General features: G+C 40.6%; 1 protein-coding gene across 4 annotated transcripts in view; it reads right to left on the reverse strand.

The window, feature by feature from the left end:
- The window catches only part of cdc14ab (cell division cycle 14Ab), an 80,618-nt gene extending 62,699 nt beyond the window's left edge, over window positions 1–17,919 (reverse strand). For 3 of the 4 annotated variants that reach the window (XM_015339302.2, XM_015339301.2, XM_015339300.2), the window contains exons 1-6: window positions 17,455–17,919; window positions 16,576–16,666; window positions 16,097–16,172; window positions 12,246–12,287; window positions 6,186–6,278; window positions 961–1,040 (exon numbers count right to left, since the gene is read on the reverse strand). In XM_015339302.2, coding sequence (XP_015194788.2) covers window positions 961–1,040; window positions 6,186–6,278; window positions 12,246–12,287; window positions 16,097–16,172; window positions 16,576–16,666; window positions 17,455–17,551 — 479 coding nt within the window. In that variant the 5' untranslated portion in view covers window positions 17,552–17,919. The remainder of the gene's footprint in view (window positions 1–960; window positions 1,041–6,185; window positions 6,279–12,245; window positions 12,288–16,096; window positions 16,173–16,575; window positions 16,667–17,454) is intronic. The other variant, XM_006643074.3, reaches the window with a different exon arrangement.
- Window positions 17,920–24,060: the final 6,141 nt, after the last annotated feature.

The raw sequence follows: 24,060 nt of genomic DNA on the forward strand, positions 1-24,060 counted from the left end.
AGGGACTTGGGACTGGTGTGTAGACCTGGGCAGAAAGCGCTGCATACTGTATGTTGCACAAGCTGAGAGTTGCATTGTCCCACCAGTCTTGTATTTCCATTTTGTTCCCAATACATCAAAGTTTTATCCAGCAATAAACTGTTTAGGGTGCAACCTTGTAATACTTCCTGGGTCAGAGCTTCAGAGTGGTTCAACCAGGGAACGAGCTTGCCCAAGTGTAGGTTCGACTCTCAAACATGTCTCCAGCTGACCATAACGGGCAATTGGCACTTAGCCTTCTGTACAGGGCTGTGCTGCTTGCGACATGTTACAAAGCTGGGTGGCTTAAAAGTGGTCAGAGTAGTCTACCTACACATTCTCATTCCTGCTGGGTGTCTTTCCAATTTGTGAGCTGAGATTTGAACATGCAATTGCATACCAGAGGACTCTAGCTAGTTAAAATGACATTATAGACCAGCTGAACACACAGCAGTAAAACAGATTTACGTGACTCTTTTTCTTCTCCTAGTGAATCTCATAAGTCCAATCCGCACAATAATAAAGTGAAGAGGACTGCATCTCCCACTGTACCTGTTCCTGACAGAACCTTGCATATTCCTTTTAGGCTGCCTTCACATTTTTCACAGCCAGGAGTTTCAAGATTCAACAGTATTGTGGTGCGGTGACTCTCTGGCTAAGGATCTGCACCTGTGGCTGGAAGGTTGCCGGTTTGTATCCTACGGGCCAGCAGAGGAATCCTACTTTGTTTGGCCCCTGAGCAAGGCCCTTAACCCCAACTGCTCCAGCGGTGCCATATAAGTGTCTGATCCTGTCCTCTGACCCCAAGCTTCTCTTCCCGTCTGTGTGTCTCATGGAGAGAATGTTGGGGTATGTGAAAAGAAATTCCTAATCCAAGAAACTGTATACGGGCAATAAAGTGATCTTATCTTATTACAAAGCAAAAAGCCTTCAGATTCTTACCTAAATGGTAGGTATGATGGATTGGACCCAGAGACAAGGGCTCTGTATGCCTCTTCTGGAGTTTTCTTTAGGTAGATAACCTAAAACCAACAACAATGAACAACAAGCATTAGCATACTGCTCACAGACCACTAATCAAAGAGAACCCACAGTAATGATACAGCATAGTTGGGAACACACTGCACACTGAAGGATTCTGCAGACAAGAAGACATAACTAATGATGCAGAACTGATGTAACTGCTGCTGACTGATTTTAAACAGTGGCAAAAAATGTTACTTTAATTTACCTATCAAATGTAATGTCTCCTAAAAGTGAGATTTTATTTCAAAAGCACATGGTACACTGTGTCAGAATTGTTTTTAATATAACACTACAAGACACTGCAGAATGTGATCTGAGTTGTGAAAGATCACTGCAGTGGGTGACAGTTGTTAAGAAGATAATACAGTTGTTAAGAACCAGGTCAGTGTTTTCTGGTTAACCAAATTCCACCAGGGGGGTTGGGAGATAGTGATGACCCATGACAATAAAAGCTCAAAAGTAAGGTTTGTGGGAAGCCTGAAAGACTACAGCACAAAAAAGAATTACTAAGTAAAAAATGCATTTCTGAGACACCCCTGAAGAAGCAGCAGCCCTAGCAAACTTCTCCTGCATAGGCGAGATCAGATCTGTACCACATCCATACTACTTAGGACTGACAAACTACAAAAACCCTACATCTTCAACACAAGGCAGAACACTGGAATCCATTCCACACACAATCATGAGGCTTTGTACACAGCACACCATTTCTGGTCAGAGTCAACAAAAAACACCCATTCTCTGAAATGAAACCCATATGTGAGCACACTCATCAATGTAAATAATAATAATAATAATAATAATAATAATAATAATAATAATAATTGCTTACACTTATATAGCGCTTTTCTGGACACTCCACTCAAAGCGCTTTACAGGTAATGGGAACTCCCTTCCGCCACCACCAATGTGCAGCATCCACCTGGATGATGCGATGGCACCCATAGTGCACCAGAACGCTCACCACCCACCAGCTATCAGTGGGGAGGAGAGGAGAGTAATGAAGCCAATTCATAGATGGAGATTATTAGGAGGCCATGATTGGTAAGGGCCAATGGGAAATATGGCCAGGACACCGGGGTTATACCCGTACTCTTTTCAAGAAACGCCCTTGGATTTTTAATGACCACAGAGAGTCAGGACCTCGGTTTTACGTCCAATCTGAAGGACGGCGCCTGTTCACAGTATAGTGTCCCCGTCACTATACTGGCGGCATTAGGACCCACACAGACCGTGGGATGAGCGCCCCCTGCTGGCCCCACTAACACCTCTTCCAACAGCAACCTTAGTTTTTCCCAGGAGGTAAAGGATATCCAGGTGGCATATTTCACCAAGGACTAACATAAATGTACTGAGAAAGACCTGGATCAATCACAAAGTGCTCCTAGTACTACATTTTAAAATCTAAAACTACTACAGCTTGAAAATGAGCAATGGAAAACAGTCTGAACCCGTCATCATTTCAAATCATTTTCACATTACCGTTTTCTTTTAGTTAAAGCAATGAGACAGACTGCAGTTCCACTATTTATCCCACATCTGTGTTCATTTATTTAATCACAGAATTTGAAAACTTGTTCATTTTTAAACCTACAGACACAATAACTTCAAAAACTTCATTACTATGGGCTCACTGAATTCCAGTGTCTTTCCATGATCTAAAGCACTGCTGAACTTCAGACCTTAAATTAAGTGGAAATAAACCTACCAGAACCAAAAACAAATTGTTTGTATTTACCCAAAACACCTGCGGCCCAATATCAGATATTATTTTCAATGGGGCTCAGTGACTAGCTCTGTGCCAAAATACAGCCAATCATATGTTTTGCAAGCCACAGCCCATATCATTTGACCCCCTTGTAAACAACTGAAGCTAACAACAGAAAAAAGCTCCATGATCATCATTTCTTTTTCCATGCATCTTGTAAAAGTTTGCCTTGAGAGCAGAGTAGAATACGTGAAACAGTGCATGAAGAATGTTCTGTCATGGAAAGAGGAGAGCTTTGTTATTTCTGTCTTGCTCATAAAATATTTACCATTGCAATATCAGATCCTGCTGAATAGGACTGTATTAAAATGCTGTGCCTGGAATGCAGGGGAGCTATGCAGATTGTCTGGATTGCACGTGACCCAGAGGAAATGTGGGATTCCAGTGCCAGATGCTCAATAAAAGTTGAATAATCCCCTTTCTAAACCAGGGCAGTGGTAAAAAAACAAACTAGAAACAAATGCGTATGGAGGTATCAATCTTTAATAAACCTCAGTACAGCCTGATGTCCATCTGCACGTAACAACAAAGCCCTCTAAAAGGACAGTGGGAGAGTGATTGGTTCACAAGTCACTTCCACATTTGTATAAGCAAAATACCATACCTATACCTCCACAGCCACAGGATTCATAGAAAGCCAAAAGGCACCACTCCGCTTAATGGATCACTCTCTATTAAGTAGCCAACATCCTTAAAATAATAAGGGAAGTGGTGAACAATCACTGCGCTCTTCAAGTCATTCCTGATCAGGGAAAGTGAAAAGAGACTGAGCCTTCCTCTCATAAGTTCAAATGCACAAACAGCATAGCAAATCACTTCAGCAGCATGAGACGTACAAGACAGTTGTGAATCTCAGTCACAGGAGGGTCTTTTAGTTTGCAGGTTAGAGCCCACCAGCCTTACAGCCAACAGAGAGACTATGCAGTCACAAAGACCAAATTACTTTTCTAGGTCAAAGCCAGTTTTTGATGAAGGAGTAGGGCTTGTTTATGTATTACAGTATATATTAAGTTTTAATTATAGACTTCTTCCTCTTTCAGAGAAAAAGATTTATTCCTGCACTCTGAAATTAATGCTGATCTCTCAGATAGCTCTCCTCCCTTCAGTAGAAGATAATACCTCAGAGATTAATTTTACCAGCTTCCCCAACTCAGATTAAACCATTCCCCAGTGACCATTAAATCCTCTGTAATGTAAATACTGGAGGGCACAGTTTCTTACTGGTATTCTATACATGGAACATCATAGGTTTATTGTACAAATAAGAAGCAGCCTAACTAACAAAGGCTGTCTAGTTTGCACAGGCTACTACTGGACGTGAAGAGTCATTTTCAGTGACACAGCAACTACTAGAATTAATTTCTGCACCTAATTTATTTCTGTAATCTCCAATGACTTCCTCACTGAACCAGTCTGAAATAGCTGACCCTAGAATGAAACTGGCATATGCATGAGAACTAGATGCTTAACTTTTTTCTATTGGTTAAATAAGGTCATTTAAGGTAATTCCTCCACTGTACAGGCACCCATAGTTGTTTCTAGCTGGGCATTCTTTCTGGGAAAAGCCCTAAGGCAGGGTATCGGCTGAGCAGTTTGTTCCATACTTCCACAACCCTTTAGCTAAATACATGCCTCCTGTTCTCAGTTTTAAATGTACTTTCATGTAGTTTCCAAATTCACTGCCTGGTTTATGTTTCACTGACCCTTCTGAAGAAATTCGCTGTTTTTAAAGATTTCAAATGTTTGTCACCTTGTAGTCTGTTCTGTAACTGTTCAAAACTAAAAAGGTACAGTTCCTTCAGTCTGCCAGTGTAGTGCATTCCTTTAAACCCCATAATTTATATGGTTGCTCTTGTATGGATTGATTCAAGAGTAGAAAAATCTCTTCTACTACATGCTGACCAAACTGTACAGACTATTCTAAATTAGGCCTTACTAATGCATTACAATTACATTCACACGTGTGGATCCTGCTGTGTTGGTATGATCTGCCAACATGTCTAAGTTATTAACTACTGTAAACCAGCATCTAGAGCAGTGTTGTAAATGGTGAACATTGTCCCTAGTACAGATTGCTGTGGTACTCCACTGATTACATCAGATCAGTTAGAGCTATTTTCCTTGCATTGCCAAGAACTTTGCCATTATTGTTATGGAAACATTTGACTGTATAATTAACTTCATCTCTCTTGGCTTCATCCTTTTTTACCTGCACTTGCAATTCATTGTACTCCCTTTCAACAGTCTCTTCAGCGGTTTGATTTATTCTGAAATCAATTCTGCTACACTATACCAAAAACAACAGAAGAATCAAAAAGACCAAGCACTCCTGGGCTGTAATCTCTTGCAGACTGGGAACAGATGTTAATATGAGTGTTTTCACAGCATTACAGGGAGTCAGGCCATTCAAACACCCCACTGGAAGAAACAGGAACCATCCTACAGAATAATTTCAAAAGTGCTCTCTCTCTCTCTCCCCCTCCCTCCCTCCTAATGGTGTCTCATATTGTATAGGCTTCTGCTGCACACTGCCACTTCAAAGAACACAGTCACATATAGCAACCACAGTGAAAAGTAAACACTCAGCGGCAATGTTCCACCAGGGAGCCATGAGGAATGAAACGGGGGAATGGAATGCATGGGAAATGAGAGTCATATCTTGTAAAAAGATCCTTTTGAGAACTGCTGCTCACAGACACCTCAGGAGAAACCCAAGGGCAGTTTTACAATCCTCCAGTTTCACACATCACCTCTGACAAGAAGCCACCTATAATGAGATATTATGGTTCCATGTTGTGACAACCTTAAAGTGTTTTCCTGCTGCAACAGGAAGATACAACATTTCAACTGTCCCTCTAAACCCTCTATTTTTCAAGTTAAACTGGATTTGTCATGCATACCAAACACAGCTCTCACAAGAACATTTCTTTCCTACGGACGTCACACCACTGTGCTAGAGTCACAGGAATGGAATAGATACAGAAAATAATTAAATGTAAATTTATACTCGGCGATAGACCCTCATCATGAGATCAGAAGAACGCTGAAAGGAACCTCTCTAACAAAGAGTATGGTGATATTTAACTTTTAATGAAGGCAGGGCATTTAAAAGAACAGAGGACACAAAGAGACATGTTCACTCCCCATTCCTTTGTGGAGGGAGAACTTGATTACAGTAGAGCCATTTCACAGGATCAGCTCAGCTGTTTAGACTGCGTATTATAGAAGAACCAGAGTAAAGATCTTTATCACTCTTCCTAAAATGCTAGTACAAGTATATTCAGCTGTTCCTCATAGTAATCTGGAAGGATTACACAACACCGCAAGCACTGCACAACACAGACAAAAGGGGAGGAACAATAGATATACTCACCGCGTAGGCACCGATTAAAACAGCTGCATCTGCCCTTTTCCGTTGGTCGAAGCTGGTATAATGGACAATCCTTTTCCTTGACAGTGTAAAAGACTTAAAGAAAAAAAAAGTTAGAATTTTGGATGTGCATTGCAGTTCAAATATAACTATTCCCCGTCTGTCAACCTGCCATCATGCTGTGGCTGTATTACCCCAATAATGAAACGTGAAGCTCTTTAATTGCAAATATTCTGCAGCATCGGACATTTAAAGACAGAGAATGAAGTCACCCTGCCTTGAAAAGCAATATGATGATAGTTTTCTTTTCATGGTAAACAGGAACATTTTTTTCATGTTTTAAAACACACTAGTTAAAATACAAACCATATTTTATACATATCATTATATAAAAAATACATCTGAATTTCAATATTAAGGAAGCCTGATATAGACATATTTACTGGTTATTTTAATATATGTCTTATATATGGTATTTATTCTGGAACTTAACATGATTTAAAGAAGTTTCAACATTTAGTTTCAAGCTTTTCAAAAACCCTTATATGTGTCTTTTATACAAGTATATCAACATATCTAGCTCCAAGAATGAAAATCCAGCCTTAAAATCCAGAAGAAAGTCTGACAACACCAATGCCAGTGTATATTTCAGCATTACAGTGTCCCAGCATAAATGCCACCCTCCTGTAAAGACAGAACTCAGTAGTTCAATGAGCACCACCAAGAAAAAGATAAAAGAATCCTGATTAGGATTAGATGTGGTCTAATTTTTAAAGGCATTATTTCTCATTTATATTATATAATATATTATATTATTCTCTATTATATCTAGTAGTACTGGTATATGAAAAAAAAGAGGAGGAAAGAAAAGCTGAATTTTGTCAAGGATCATGGTGGTAACAGGCTGAGTAGTGGGACCAGACTTCCCTTTGCCCAACAGTCTCCTTGGGGATTGCGAGGTGCTCCCAAGCATGGGTGAGCCTAGGGGTTTCTTCCCAGTGGGTCATGTCTGGTGCACCGCCAGTGGAAGGCACCTGGGGACAGCCTCATCAGATGCCCAAGCCACCTCACCTGGCTCCTTTTGATCCAAAAGAGCAGTGTCTCTATGCCAAGGTCCTCCCAGATTGCTGAGCTCCTCACCTTGTCACAGAGAGTAAGCCCAACACCCCTACCTCATTTCTTCTGCTTTTACCCACAATCTCATTCATTTAGGTGACTACCCAAAACCCATGACCATAAGTGAGGGTGAGGACATAAATTGACTGGAAAACCAAGAACTTTGATTGCAAACTCACTTCCCGCTTCTCCACCATGGTAAACTGCTGGTCAATCTCATGATCCCCCACTCCTTCACTCATGAATAAGACCCTGGTGCATTTAAACTACTCCATCTGGAGCAGCTGTTCCCCCCCTCACATGGAGAGGATTCCAGGACCTCAGATTTGGAGATGCTGATCTTTAATCGGGCCGCAATACACTCAGCTGATGGATGTACAGTATGCCAGAGATCACAGGGAGATGGTCTTACTCACTGACTTGAAAAAGGCTTCATTCAGGTGGCTTGCTCTGTATCCCTGTATTATTTATTATTCACACAAAGGGGTGTGGGAGTATGGAACAAGCTACCCAGTTATGTTGTTGAAACAAATAGCCTGGTTTCTTTCAAGAAACAGCTAGATAAAATCCTTGGATCAATTAACTACTACCGAATGGGTTAAATAAGCCAAATGGATTCCTCTCATAAGTTCTTAATGCATACTACCCTTATAAGTGATTCTTGAATGAAGCCTTCCAGTACATTCTTTATAAACATGATTCATTCATAATATTTCCTTACACTTATATAGCACCTTACTGTAAACTCCATTCAAAGAGCTTTACAGGTAATGGGGACTCCCCACCACCACCACCAATGTGCAGCTGCCACCTGGATGATGGTGTGCCAATATGTTCACCACACGGTGATTATTAGGAGACCATGACTGGTAAAGGCCAAAGGGAAATTTGGCCGGGATGCTGGGGTAACATCCCTACTCTTTTCGAGAAACACTCTGGGATTTTTAACAGAGAGTGTCAGTACAGTGTCCCCATTACTATACTGGGGCATTAAGACCCACACAGACTGCAGGGTGAGTGCCCCCTGCTGGCCCCTCTAATACCTCTTTCAGCAGCAACTTTAGTTTTTTCCAGGAGGTCTCTCATCCAGGTACTGACCAGGCTCACATCTGCTTAGCTCCAGTGGGTTGCCAGTTCGGAGCTGCAGGGTGATATGGCTTCTGTACATGATTAGTATTTGGCAAATGTCTTTAAACACAATGTCTTTGCCTTCATGAAGTTGATGGCACCAGTGCAAAACAGCCACAGCCTCTGATAGGTTACAACGAAAAGGAGAACCTAGCAGTAAAATATTTCAGCTACTTTTGATAAACGTTGTCAGGATATCCGAGTTTCAGTAAAAACTATTTAAGTTAAATTCCAGCTTTAAAAGAAGGGGGCGAACAGATGCAAGTCTACAGGTAGCAGCTTGAAAAAATTCTAAGTTCTTTCCTTTATCCATGCATGACATAGCAGGAAGCCAGCTGTCATTCCTGTCCACCCAGGTATTTCTATACCTTTATTTTAGTAAAACTTCTGCAGCCTTTGGTAGTGCCTAATAAAAACACTCTGTTCATTAATTGGTATGAATCCATAAATATATGCATGAAGGCTTTGTAAAAGTGTATCTGGCAAACAGAAGGATCATCAAAACATCTGAAGAAAGCAGCTGCTACTCTATTTGCAACCAGGTTTGTCTTTGCATGACTTTATCCCAGACCTTCTGATGGCCCTGATGCAGCCTGTTAAATGGCTGGGAGGCCAGTGGTCTGCAACTTGACTAGAAAGATCTGAGAGGGGAATCTGACAGCTATGAAGCAACGTTAACACGCCTTTGCTATGAGGAGAGTTACCACGTGGAGAAGGCAAGTGGTAACAGAGCAGGTCTGACACTGCATAATGAGCAAAAGATTTATGGGCTTGATCAAACTCTACCAGACAAGTATGTGACAGGACAATGCAAGCATGCAGGGATCAGCCCATATAGGGCATCACACTTCTTAGTTCCATAGTCTGGGCTTAATCAAAACCCAGAAGATGTGAACAACTTTATAACACACAGCGCTCCGTGCACATGCACTGTAAACCTTGTCAATTCCCAGTAGGGAAATGAACAGGGATTGCACGGACAGACACTCTATCAGAATTAGGGTCACCTCTTAGTAAAGCTCTACTATTTGCCAGATTGCAGATTCCACCTTCCAGTTAGTCCTTTCAACTCAGCAGCTCACAGTATATCTGCTTATGTATATCCAGCCCTCACCTCATGTGATGCTGATGTGTTGTGAGTGTACTAGTGCACCTTGGCTGCTGTTGCATCATACAGGTGGGTACAAGACATTCGTTGTGGTGGAGGGAACTCCAAATTACTTGTAAAGTGCTTTGAGTGGAGGATCAGAAAAGTGTAAGGAATTATTATTGCATAATGCCACGATCACAGTTGATTTAGTGCTGGTTTTGCACATTTCTTGTGGACAAATTAGATCTGCTTGTTAATAGTGAGTATTGCCATATTATACTTCAGTAACAACATGTCAAGAACACCTCTTTCTTGCTTCTTTTAACTACAATGCAAATTACGTTTTCCAGGGGAAAGGCAATTTCTGAATACCTGTTCAGACAATTTCTGAATTTCTGAGTGCCTGTGCGAGGACTAAGTTTACCCACTGTCTGTCTACAACACTCAAGTCCTTTCCTCAGTCCAATTCCCAGTAACCAGAACTTCAGAAACTGTTTTTCCCAAAAGGTTGTCAAACAGAAAAAACAACATGGCATCGTGCAGAACACATTCTCCATTCTGACATCCGCAAGTCAAAGGTATTTTGCTACCCATTTAAAAGTATTAAAGACATGCAAAACACGGGGGGGAAAAAAACCTTTTGTTAATTTTTGCAGTGGCTGCATCTCCACAGTTTGGAGAAAATACATAAAAAATTCCCTCCAAACACCCCCTTGGAACATGCTTTGTGAAGCAGAGAAGTGCAGCTGCTACACACCAAACTCTGCATCTGGACAAACCACCACTGTCAAAGGGCAGAGAGTCACAATTTCAGCCTTCTCTTTGTCACTGGGAGGCTCATTTGAATATTTGTAAAAAAATCCCAAACAAAGGAAATTAAAGTAAGCTGAAAGTTCATATTGTTCATTTTTTAAGAGTGTGATAGCAGCCAGTAGAGCCTAGCCTATTGTAAAAGAAATGGCAGAACAGCAGAACACAACCTCTACTGGCATGGGTAGTTTCAACTCAAGCCCTTCAGAGTCCAGCCAGTGCTGTGCACAGACCCAATGTTCTTCACTTCTCCTGGCAGCAGTCCAGAGCTGAAGAGCTGGACACAAAGTTGCATTTGCAAAGTTGGAGAAAGCAGCACTCCTGTGCTGTGCCGAGCCTGTGCCTGGCTCTTCCCTGACCCTACAGTAAGTCTCCCTCAGGTTTCAGTAGCAGTGAAGTCCCCTCATTGTGATATTCTGAAATGAAATTCTTCAGTTTATGTTTATTAACACTGCATTAGTATCTAGACACATGCTTTCTTGACATACTCAGCATAACTTGATCCAGACTGAAGCAGTGAGTATTTTATAAACAGTTGAGGTTCATTCATTGTGCTGTATTGGGAGCAGTGACTGCAGCACTGTTTGGAGGTCATCTTACAGTTCCAGGATTTCATTACCCTGCATTATTTTTCAGGAATTCTTGGTTTTTATGAAACATGCATAGGGGAAATAAATGTGTCTCCATCCACTGTCTTGTCAATTTCAATGCTGGTGGTGCTATTTTGTGAAGGTCATGAGTGTTATGGACAGTGTTAAGTCCTCAGACCACTAAAACTTGGCAAGACTGACAAAGACAGGGATCTCTAAACATGATAAATTGAACTAGAAAAAATAACAAAAATAGTACAACAGAAAAATATTAATTCTACAGCAAAAGATTTCGACAGTACCGCAAAGCACTGTTCCATATTTTAAAAATATGTACAGGTTCATATGGGGACATTTTAATTCTTTGAAGCAGAAAACATTGCATTCTTCTCTGTCACCAGTCAGACATCATCATCACCAGAATGGACTTCTCTCACTTGTAACCTTGTCACCAGTAAGAAAGAACCAAATAAGTAACCACATTAATTGGTACTGGTACAATTAATGGTACAAACTACTTAAGAAATTATATCTCCGAGACACTTCCCTCCAGTGCAAAGAGAGAAAAACACTCTCAGTAGTTGCAGAATTACAGTGGTCCTTACAGTCTACAGTCTGGCATATCTTTAGTTGTTAAACTGATCAGTAAATCAGAATTACCAGCCCATTATTTTTTAAATGGATGAAAAAGTAATTAACCACATTTCCCTCTGTCCTCTCTTTAGGTCTAACTCCCCTTCAGGAGCACACAAAGAAAAAATAAATAAAATGGGAAATAATATAGCAGATATTATCCACATAGATGTCTCAAATTCCCTTTTTCTAAAAATAAAAAAAGATTTTTCACACTACTGCACTTTCATAACTACACAGATCTTATGATATGGCTGAACACACTACTAATTACTTTTACTATTATAAACTGCTTTTAGGTGACCCTCAGACCTATACAATAAATAAGCCAAGCACTGAGAGAAGTGCTTATCTGGGCAATCAACATGCAAGCAAGAAGCAGGAAACCCATCAAAATACACATCTTAAGCAGCAGCCTTGTCCATGGTTACAGTGTTTGCTTAAGATTGCCTTCATTAAGCAAGACTGGCATTATCAGCACAGCAGCGTGACTTGATGCTCTCAAATACAGTGCACTATCACATGTGATCAATCAGTGCTGGAGTCACTACCTCCCCTTTATAAAAAAAAAACACCGACATGCAAACCCAAGCAGTGACATTACAGGAATGCTCTCTCCATGGCAACTTATACAAAACAATGCAGATGCAGTGGGTGCAGCTCCACCAATACAACTCCATGCTCTTGCGTTTTTACCTTTAATATTCTCAAACAAGTATACACCACAGAACTACACATCTGCTGTCAGACAAAAGAAAAGCTGCTATTAATGCAATATACATTGTTTTGCATTTTTCACAGTAAGAAGATAGAACAGAGCTAAAGGAGTTAAGTCTTGATTCTCAGTATTTCCAATCTCTTAGTTTAACAAGGATAAAGAAATGTCTCAGCAACCTATAGCCTGGGAAGAATTATTTCATAATGACAGTTTGTACAAATCAGCTTAACAGCTTTTGTGATCTTAAAAGGGAATGAACATCATCTGGTCTCTCTTGCTCGAGTACATTCACATGATGAGTATGCTGACATTACATGGGCTGAGGTCTGCCCTGAGTGGTTTCTAGGGAAGGAGAAATGACCAGAAGGATAGGAGAGCAGAGGTGTCACTACTACAATGGCACATTAATTAGTACCGGTACAATTAATGGTACAAACTATTCTATAACTAATTATATGCTATTTAACTAATCTAACTATTGTGTATCCTATTTAATTTCATCCGTGGGACAGTTGACGTTTCATTGAGCTATGAGATTCTCAGCAGTTTACTTCATGCTCTAAAACCAACTCTGCATTTACTAGTCAGTGTGCTGGGTCCTGCTTTGTTTGTGTTAATTGATGGATTCATAGTAAATGGGCCTTAAAGAGAGTCATGGAGCTGCAGGAAGACCTGATGAATCCCAGCGGCATGTCTTTTCATGCACCTGCTTGTGAGCTTGGAGAACTGTTCTAAAACCGATTTAACTTCAAATTATTTAGGTAAACTCCAATATATACCATAGCAGGTAATGAGTTTCATATCTATATCTTCACCTATATATAAAAGTATAACCAGGGTTACATATGATAAGAGGCCAGTCAGCACAACATAGTAGCTTAAGAGAAAATAAAATCAGGACCCTAAATGATATTTTCTACCCTCTTAATGCACCTGAAGGAAAAACAATTCCTGTGCATGGAACTGTAAAGTCTGACTTCATAATGAAGCTTATCCTGTCGCTAAACTGCTCTAATGTACCATCAACAACAGCATGCACAAGGGAAACAGAGCTCTCATCCCAGTCCTGGAGAGCCCCAGTCTACTTATGTAGTATTTCTGGAGACGTGCATCCTGGTAGCTACTTACAAATTCAATCAGTAATCTGTTCAATTAAGAGTACGCTTGGAGGCTGCAGGATACTTAAGGTTTTGATCCAAAATTATATCTCAATTAAGCTACCAAATCACCTGCTTCACAGGTCACACACAAATTGCTCCTAATCTTTAGATCACTTAATGATGATCTCTGAAGCTTGCTGCACTGGGGCTCTCCAAGACCTGGGTGTAGAGACGTACCAGATGACAAGCTATTCCTGCTCTCCCAGCCTGAAGTCAGAGAAGATCCTCTGATAAAGCAGGGTTATACAGTAGATGTGGAGAACGAACCAGTGCTCCCATGTGCTAACATGGCCTCCTCTAAAACTTCATCTAAAGTTCCTAAAGTCACTTCTTCTGGACAAATCAGATCTGCTTGTTAATAGTGAATATTGCCATGTTATACTTCAGTGATAATATGTCAAGAACACCTCTTTCCTGCTCACAATTATTAACTGTCCCTTTCATGTGGGATCGGAATGGCTTTCTCTTTCCCAATTTATTATTAAATTAGACAAATCAACTAATTAGAAAGTATACTTGCAAGTAATCTCAAAGCACTTGGATGCATCTGCACACTGTTAGGAGAAAGGACTTATTCCATTTATGATAAGTCTTCAATAGATAGCTTTGTCTCTTTTAATGTTCTTATAAAAGCAAATGTTAGAAAAGTCAAAAGTACAGAATTTAAATCAACATACTTCTACAAAATTGTACAGTGTACTAGTGACACCTCATTTAGAAATATTATATACAACTTTTCTCACCATGTTACAAAAAATATATATTGCTGCTGTGAAATAAGTCTAGAGAAGGAGGAGAGAAACCAGATTCATTTTTTAAATTTAAGGAAATATCCCACACTGACTGACTGGAGGAGCTGAATCTCTTTACTTGAAGAGTAGGAAGGCTATGAGGGGAATAAAATATTCAAAAACTTCAAATACAATGACAAGTTCAACCCAACAGATGTCTTCAGACTCGACGGTGAAATACAAACCAGAGGACATGAAATAAAGCTACATTTAAGAATGAAGTAGTTCAGGTGTGTAGCTGCATCAGCATGCGTAGGTTACAAAGGAACAAGTAACAGGTTTATTCCATGCTGAAAAGAGAAGAAAGAAAACACAATATTTCGTCCGTGGAGCCCTCACATCTGAAGATGACTCCATGGCCAAAACGTTGTGTTTTCTTTCTTCTCTTTTCAGCATGGAATAAACCTGTTACTTATCCATTTAAGAATGACAACAGGAGGTATAGTATTTCCACACAAAGGGCTGTGGATGAATGCAGGAGAAGCTATGTTTTTGAAACTAGTACCCAGAGTTCCTTCCACAAATGGATGTACAAAACCCTTGGAATTACTTTGAGCTTCCTCTGTTTTGTAAACTTTCCATGCGTTCTTAATATGTACCTCCTAAGAGGTACCCTGTTGAAAATGAAAATGGGTTGCTTTCATCGATATACTGTATATGAAAAATTGGTCAAAAGGGCTTGTGCCAACAACCCATCCAAAGCGAACACAAACAGATTTTCATGCCCGAATACAAGAAGGCCTGAGTATAAGAATACTCCTCCAGCAGATCAGGTATTACAGCATACAGTACTTATTTTTAAATGGAGGAATGAGATTAACCTTTGTAAGACGTAAAGCCTAAATTTTATTATAACAGATACTAATGAGGAGGCTGATCCAGGTCTGCCTCTGTGCCTGGGTCTTTGAACAAGCTTGAGACACAAGTGAATCAGTGGATTAAGAGAGAAAGGCGATTACTTCACCACAAAAATACAGAGGATTTAAGGGACACATGGCACCTGCACGAGTACAATGAGGATTTCCCAGTTCTTATGTACAAATTTGAGAGTCTCAACTACAACAAAATAGTTTTACTTTTTCTGCTTGTAAGTGAAAGATATTTCTCACAAATGAAATCACAACGTTTAAACAGCCTAATAATCCTCATTAAAGGGGGGTAAATTATCTAATGGGAAATTAATATCTAAGCCTATTCGTTTTTACATTTGGTAATGAAACAAGATTCCATATCCCTGATCAATAAAGAAATGATAACATTTTAAAACTTCCCACTAGATAAATTTTACTATTACTTTGTGTGAACAGGTAAGATTTCATTCACTCACTTTAACAGGCAATAAGAATCAAGTGCCCAAGTTACAAAGGGGAACTGGGGAAGCCACAGAGCTCCAGGCCTTCCCTCCCTCATTGACTGAAACAGATCCATTGACAGATTCTAAAAAGTAAAACTTCCTGTTGCTCCTTTGACACATCGACTCTCACAGCTCTGAACACGAGTCTATATCGTAGTGGAAGAATTAGCACTCCTTGTTGATGAATTGTTGGTTCTCAAGGTGCAATTTATTGCTTTAATAAAGAAAACGTGCATGGGGTTCAATTTAAAACATCCTGGTGCTTTTTAAATAACATTTTCATGAACTGGAAAAACACCTTTCTTCATAAATACCATTTATTACAAAATAGCTTAATTTATTTGTTCGTGCATGCAGTCACTATTGTGCCAACTTAAGCAAGAGTTCAAACCCACACACATCCATGTCACAACTGCTGCTTTCATCACGCAATCAGTGAGGGACAAGAATTCTTGACATGCTGTTGTACAGCACATCCTGAACCAGCAGGAGAGGTGTGAACCATACACATGACTGAAACTTACCTTTAGTTTTTTGTTCAGTTTACAGCAGTATCTGTACAACATAGCCAGGTTGAGAGGGCCGAAGTCCGCATAAAAGCTGGAATGAAACAAGAGCAGTTAGAGGAGACTCCAGGACATGCTTGCTACTGTACCATCACTAAGACAGTATGCAACCAATCTTCACATTTTGACAGGATAAAAGTGCAAGTACACAGAGAAACGTTTAAACACAAGAAAGTGGTGCAGTTTTGTAAGATAATCTTTTTTTTTAATTAAGAACACAGTGTTTCGTTAACCTTTAAAAGTTTAAACTTGGTGAGGATACAATCCTCCAGCTAAGCACTTAAAATGCAAACTAATACCCCTCAGCGTGATCTGCATTTTATTAAATGAAGCGTTAAAACCCATCAATTAAAAGAGCTTACATAATGTCCGAGTTCAGCAAAATAGACACTTGTTGGCTGCTGTCAGAACGAGGGGAGGGAAGAAAAAGAACTTACTTTTCATAGACGAACTCGTCATCCGTGCAGAAGTAGTGCGTGTTCACGGTGCTTTTTGGCTTGTTTCTCAGGGTGGCGAAATACAATCGATCTAGGAAACACAAGAAACTCAGCTGCAGCGCGCGTGCAGTCAAAGTACACTTCACAAGCTGCTTCCAGAACATGAGCCTCGCGCCGGGCGACTCCTCGGCCTCTGGGGTCAAAACACAGTGCAAACGGGAAGGGTGCATTAACTCCCACACGCTACATTTTAGGATCTCACAACTGTGTTTGGTTTTAAGGGTTAGTCCAAGAGCCCCACGAAATCTTAGTTCTTCATTGTTATTATTCAACCTCTTCGTATCTCAAAAGTCCGCCCGCCTGAGCAAAGAGATGTTTTAGGGTTAGACGCAACTTTTGCGCATCGTAATCGTCAAATATTCAAATCTGATCTATGACCGAAATATGTGTACATGATACAACGTGGTGTGGGAAAACCTGTAGTACTCCTAACCACTATACAGCCACAGCAGGATAAATTCATTTTCCCTCCGAGGACTCAGCTACTGGAGAAAAAACAAAGATCAAGTATACCTTACATTTAATAACTTTTTACCAAAGAGAGAGATAAACAGCATAATAGATTTGAAGAAAGGCCACCGTTCTCGCAATTAACCACTAAAAAACAAATTAGTTACAAAGGGACGTTACAAACAAAAACAACCAGCGTTTCCACTTTTATAAAAGTGAAGTTAAAAAGACAAAATGTGTGCCCATCCGAAATCCGGATTTATTGTGGATACACTGTGTGGCAACGGTACAACGCAAGTGCTGACCACGGGTAGCTATTTAAATCACAGTAATCTCCCCACAGAAGCTCCGAGAGCCTCCAGGACTTACCTTTAATAAACTCTGAAGCTCCGAGAAGTTCATTATCATCTGCCATTTTAAACAAAGTCGAAAGAAGTGTGGAATGTTTAAGGCTATCGAGATTCATGGACAGTAATCGCAAGACGCAGAACGAAAACGCAATTAAAAAAAAGACAATACGCTCAATGTCCAGGAAAGCAAAACTGGAAGCTCTCCTCGGACTGTCGCTAATAATAGCGGAGCTGTAGAAGCGCAATCACGGAGGGGTCACTGCGCATTCCACAACAAGTTCCATGGCGAAAGGAAACCACTCGAAAAAGTGAAGAGCAAGATTCGCTGCGGTTGTTCCCCCCCTCCAACGAAGGGTGTGGTAAATATCTCCGCTTCCTCGGGAGGCTTTTACTTCTCTCCGAGCCAAGTCTTCAGCGCAAATCAAGTCTCCTCCATGGCTGCACACAGCGGCCACTGAGAGCAACATCTTAAAGTGGCATCACATGGTTACCAGGCGCCAATCGCTACACAAAGGAGCGTTGCTAAGGCTTGGTCTCCTCTAACCTATCAGCGTGCGAGGCGCTGCGTGTGGGAACGCCTCTCGGGCAGGCCGAGCTCAGTGTGCTGAGAGCGGTGCGGCGAGTGTTTCTTATCAAGCTGGGGAGCACAGTGGCAGGCCGAGCAACTAGCGAGCTGGAGCGTTATGTGTGTCTCTGATACCTGGAATTAAGACAAAATATAAGGTTTATTTTTATGTACAATTAGGTTTATTTTGTGTGTACTGTGTGTACCATCCTGAAACAGAATGACTGGGCTAGGCCAGTGTTGGGATAGGGGACCTTCAGGTCTCTGCTATGAGCAGAGTTTGTGTACCTTTAAGCTTGGTTCTCTGGCCCACAATTTCCAAACGCGTGTGGAGTATGGTTTATGCATCCGCTTTAGGAGGCACCAGACTTTGATTTTACACTGAGGTCATGACTACTCAGTCATAAGTGATCCCATGCATCTAGGCTGTTCAAAAGTTTTTTGGTGGTACTGACGGTGTCCTGGCTAAATTCCGCTGTGGGCTTTACAATCCGATCTTCAGAAAGTTCCCCCTTCAACAGGTGAAGCAGTTTCTCCCTCTTCTCCCTTACCTGCTATGCAGTGGGACTGTGTTGTGTCACCCAGGTGGAGATTCAGCAATTGATGAAGAGGATCCCTGCTTGTTTGTAAAGCTGTTTGGATTTTTTTAGAACAAAAAGCTTTATAATAAGGACAGTTATTCATCCATTATGAGGTCTCCAGGCAGGACTACAACCAGGGCTGGACTCATATACTCAAGACAATCCGGAAACACTGCTGAGATTCTTATTTTCAGTCACCACAGTATTGGATACGACAAGCATCACATTGTTTTCTGTAATAACAAGACACCAATCAGCTTAGCCATGCTAGAAGGAGGAAAGAAGCCAAAGCACCCAGGGAAAGACCACCTGACCACAGGGAGAACATGCAAACTCCACACAGAAGGCACCCTGGGTCAGAGTTCCAATAGATTTCTACATCATTCTACCTGTGAAATATGTGCACTCCTTCCTCAGAAACACACTTACATTTCCACTCAGGTTGTGAGTGCACCCTGGCAGACTTACGTTTGGAAACACCAGACAGTCGTGACCTCTTGCATGTTGAAAGTTGGCCAAACAAGCAAAGGACATACTCCAGGAATGATGCCCAGAATAAAATGCTTAATTGTACAAATATCTTCATTACCCAAGTCACTTAGGAGCCCCTATATTTACCCAGAGTTTGATGAGAACTGAATATCAAACACACTCTACAAGATAAGCTTGTTGTTTTATGGTTTGCTTCAACAATCATTGCTATTAGGTAATGTGAAATTATACAGGAACAACACCAAATATTTATCCTGTTTCTAACCTCTAATAATCTATACAGTTATATCTTAACAGTGCAGTGAGTTCAGATATTTGATGTCAGGACTGTGTAGCTGGGTCTGATCCTGAAGGATGATGCAGATGCAGATTTGACTCACAGAGAAGCTGCTATCTCATTGATACCCATCAATAAGGTTTTACTGGGGTCAGTGTTTTCCCTGGAAGCTAAGAACTATTCAAGCTCATATATATAGTGCCTTGCAGAAGTATTCACTCCTTGGACTTTTTCCACATTTTATTGTGTTACAGCATGGAACCATGATGTGTTTAACAGATGTTTTGCCACTCATCAACACAAAGTACTCTATAATGTCAAAGTAAAAAAATCCTACTAAACTCACCCCCCCAAGATTTAATACTTGGTAGGACCACCTTTGGCAGAAATAACAGCTGTGAGTCACTTTGGGTAAGTCTCTATCAGCATTGCACATCTTGACACTGGAATCTTTGCCCATTCTTCTTGGCAAAATTGCTCAAGCTCCATCAAGTTGGATGGGAACAGTTTGTGAGCGGCAATTTTTAAGTCATTCCACAGATGCTCGATGGGATTGAGGTTTGGGCTTCGACTGGGCCACTAACAGGACATAAACATTTTTTTGTTTTTAGCCACTCCTGTGTGGCTTTTGCTGTATGTTTCTGGTCATTGTCCTGTTGGAAGATGAATCATCTTCCAAGTCCTGGTGCTCTTACGGATTGCAGCACATTTCTCCAGGATTTTTCTGTACTTAGCTCTATCCATTTTTCCTTCTATCTTTATGAGTTTTCCAGTCCCTGCTGCAGAGAAGCATCCCCAAAGCATGATGCTGCCACCACCATGCTTCACTGTAAGGATGGTGTTCTCAGTGTGATGTGCTGTGTTAGGTTTGCACCAAACAAAGTTCAATTTTGGTCTCATCAGACCATAGAGTCTTCCTCCAAATTGTTGAGACTCTCACATGCCTTTGGGAAAACTCCAGCTGAGATGTGATAAAAGTTTTTTTCAACAAAGGCTTTCTTCTTGCCACCCTTACGTACAAGCCAAATTTATTAAGTGTTATTGTTGTCTCATGCACAGTTTCTCCCATCTATGTCATGGAGGACTGTAACTCATTTAGAGTTGCTGTAGACCTCTTGGAGGCCTCCCTTACTGCTTCTTGTCCTGACACTAATTTTGGAGGACAGCCAGTTCTGGGCAGGTTCACAGTTGTTCCATATTTTCTCACCTTTTAAATAATGGACTTCACTGTGCCTTGAGATATATTCAATGCCTTGAAAATTTTCTTATATCCTTGTTCTGACTGGTATGTTTCAAGAACCTTGTCTCAGATCTGGTTGGAATGTTCCTTGGAAATACGCTAAGTGAGGAAGCTCCCAGACACAGGTGTATTTATTCTGAAATCATGTGAAACGCATCAACTGCACACAGGTGGGCTCTAGTCAAGTAATAATGTGACTTGGAGTTGGTTACTTCAGAGGTAATTTAGGTGTGTCAAAGCAAGGGGGTGAATACTTATGCATTCAATTAGTTTTTTTATTTTTAATTAATTTAGTGAAATGTCTGGATTTTGTTTCACTTTGACATTATAGAGTACTTTGTGTTGGGGAGTGGCAAAAATTCTCAATTAAATACATCATGGTTCATGCTGTAACACAATAAAATGTGAAAAGGTCCAAGGTGAATACTTTTGCAAGGCACTGTAAGCTATATACATGGTAAATAAGACAGGTTAAGCTGTCTCTTATCACTAGACTGTTCAGGATTTTGGTAAGATTTACACAATAAACAAATTGATCTATGGGCATACTCAGTTTTTTCTTTGAATGTGTGTTTCACATTCAAACAACACAAGGTTTCAGGATTTGGCACAGGAATAGAGGTTTTACTGTGCTCACTCAGAATGTTGTCTACATTATTGTAACATTTTAAGAAACCAGAACTGAGTGATGATGACACAACTGCTCTAAATGATCTGATCTTAATCCACTTTGTGTATTTTCCATCTTTGCAACACACACTGACTGGTCAATGGTTTGACATGGTAAAGCTAGTAAAAATAATAATATAATCAACTTATGGACAACAGCTGACATACAAATAAATTACAGAAAATCGCATCTTCAGATCAAGAAAGGACAAAAGAGATTTTTAGAAGGCTGAAAGAGATGTGAAAAGAAATTAATAAATAAACAAATAAAAACTGAAAAGGTTCAAATGCACAGTCATTGTCATGCTTTTGTTCCATTTTCACAACAAGAAATGCAGATCTGTTCCAAAACAAAAAAAAGCAAGATTTTATAATGCAGGTTGCGTTATTTTATCAATGTTTTTTTTAAGTATAAACCATTTTTCTTGACAGGTTTTGTGCTTTAGGCAAAATGTATTCCTCATGTGTCCTTCAGTATTTACATTTTAAACCCCATTCGCAGATCTGGGCATCAGTTCCTCATGACCTGCAAATGTGCTGATGCAACTGCTTTCTGAACCACAGTCTTCAGTTTCACCACTGTATGACGTCGTTAGAGCACCAAGACTTACTCCTGCGGCCACTGTGGAAGTGTCAAAACTAGGAGAAAATCAATCAACTGCGTAACAGAAGCTAAATGACCACCACAAATATGTTATTAAGTCTAAAGGATTTCCAGTGAATTTCAGCCAACTTCAGTGCACTGATACCTTCAGCAGAGTCAGTGCTCTCATTTACAGTAGTGCTCAGTATCAGAATCAGGTATTTCTTCGGTATATATTTATAAACAACCACAATCCAGAAAGAGTACTGAGGTGCTATTCCATAGGAGAGGGTTTGATTTAAAAATAAGAAACAAGGCAGCAGTTTCTCACTCCTTTAACTGAAAAACGACCATACAGTGGAGTTTTTTTTGTTGTCTCTCCACTGGCTACCTGTTTGTTCTCCATGTCTCATGAAAGCCAAGAAATGCTGGTCTCAGAGCATAAGTGCCTACCTGCTATGAGGGAGATCCACACCCGAGCTGCTGCTGAGGGAGGATGGAGGGCTGAGCCACAGGCCCACCCGCTGTGATGCTCACCTTCGCTCTTCCAGGACGGGGTGTCTGACATGCCTTCATGGGGGGGATGGGGGAGGGGGCGGGGGAGTAGTCAGTGAAGGCCACTCACACTTGCCCACAGCAATCCCAGCATCCCTGAGTGGGCATTTTGGGCTAAATGTGCTGGATTTGCTCCCAGGGTGTCCCGTACATGTAGATCCTTCAGTACCTGAGAGTGGAATGCAGAGCAGGGCTACAGCCTCAGGCAGAGATGCTCAGGTTACAGCAGGTGAGATCCAGCCCTTCGAGCGTGCTGGGTTACTGTGACGCAGGTAAGAATTTCAGCATCATTGAACTGCTTTTTATAGCTTGCTCACGTGCTGGATTTCACATTTAAAATCTAGACCAAAATTTGAGATGTATTGATTTATTTTTTTTTAAATGCAATGAATGCAATGCAATGAATTGCAATGAACTTTTTTCTGTATCTGATGAGCAAGGGTCTGACACCCCAAGGGTGACATCATGGAAAAGTCTGCACCCCACAGTCTCCTGTTCGCAATGCAGCTGACCTCCATAACACAGGCTGAGCCTTGCTGTTCTCCTATACAGAAAGAAACAGCAGCCAGATAGAATTACTTCAATGCTGTTGTAACAATGTCATTGCAGTGCTATACTCAACCATGATAACCCATTATGTAGTTGTTTAAATAGGTGTGACGGACCTAGGGCATCTGAAATATTGCACTGGCTGTGCTCTAGGAATTCTGTAAATATATCCTCAGTTTTAGTCAACTTTTAAATAGTTAAGCTGTACCATATTTAAACAAGCCTTTCAATGAATATTGCTATGCAATGTTTACAAGAGAAGGGAGATTTTTGTGACAGAAGAGACTTATGCAACTTGGGTGGTGCTGAAACCAGGAAGATGTTGAGCAAGACCACAGAAATCAACATGAAGTACAAACGTATTGCATCTTTAGTGTTATCTGTATGTTTTGCAGATGAAACTGGTAACCCTTATCACAATCTCAATCTCATCCACAGTGTGGAAACATCCACAAGAACATTCAATTTATAGAATCCTATACTAATGAGTATACTTGACAGATCACTTGTGACACAACATCAAGCACATAATGGAGTGCACAGTAACACCTATGCATTTGGAAGCCAGGCTCTTGGGGGCATCACAGAGCTACAGATATTTTGGAAAACACATACTGTAATTATAATGCTGGTGTGAATATCTTGTGGGAAAATGAAAGGGTTCACTGGGTTTAAGTCTACACATAAATGCAGGGCTCAGCTTGGTATTGTAAAATTCTTCAGGATCATTTGGTAATTTTATTCATTCTTTCTGATTAAAAGTTACAGATACATGATAGTGATTTTTTCAAGACATACTGTATAAAAGCGCTTCAATATCAACGATTGTATATTATCATCCCTTTTCAAAAACTGTTGAGTTTCAAACAAGAATTATAGACATGAGAACATTATTCTTCTGTGGACAATAACAAAGATTACTTTTCATTGGGGAAAAAGGGCATAGATAGAAATAGTGGAATACCTTCCCTGCTGGACTGGTCCAAATTGGACTAGGGCTCTGACTCTTCCCGCTGGGCTGGTCCATGCAGGAGCAGGGCTCCGACTCTCCTTGCTGGCCCAGTCCAAACCAAATTCTTTTTTGGTGTGACTCTCAGGGAGCACATCCTGGACT

Source organism: Lepisosteus oculatus, chromosome 9, assembly GCF_040954835.1.
Source record: "Lepisosteus oculatus isolate fLepOcu1 chromosome 9, fLepOcu1.hap2, whole genome shotgun sequence".
In the NCBI taxonomy this organism is placed as follows: domain Eukaryota; kingdom Metazoa; phylum Chordata; class Actinopteri; order Semionotiformes; family Lepisosteidae; genus Lepisosteus; species Lepisosteus oculatus.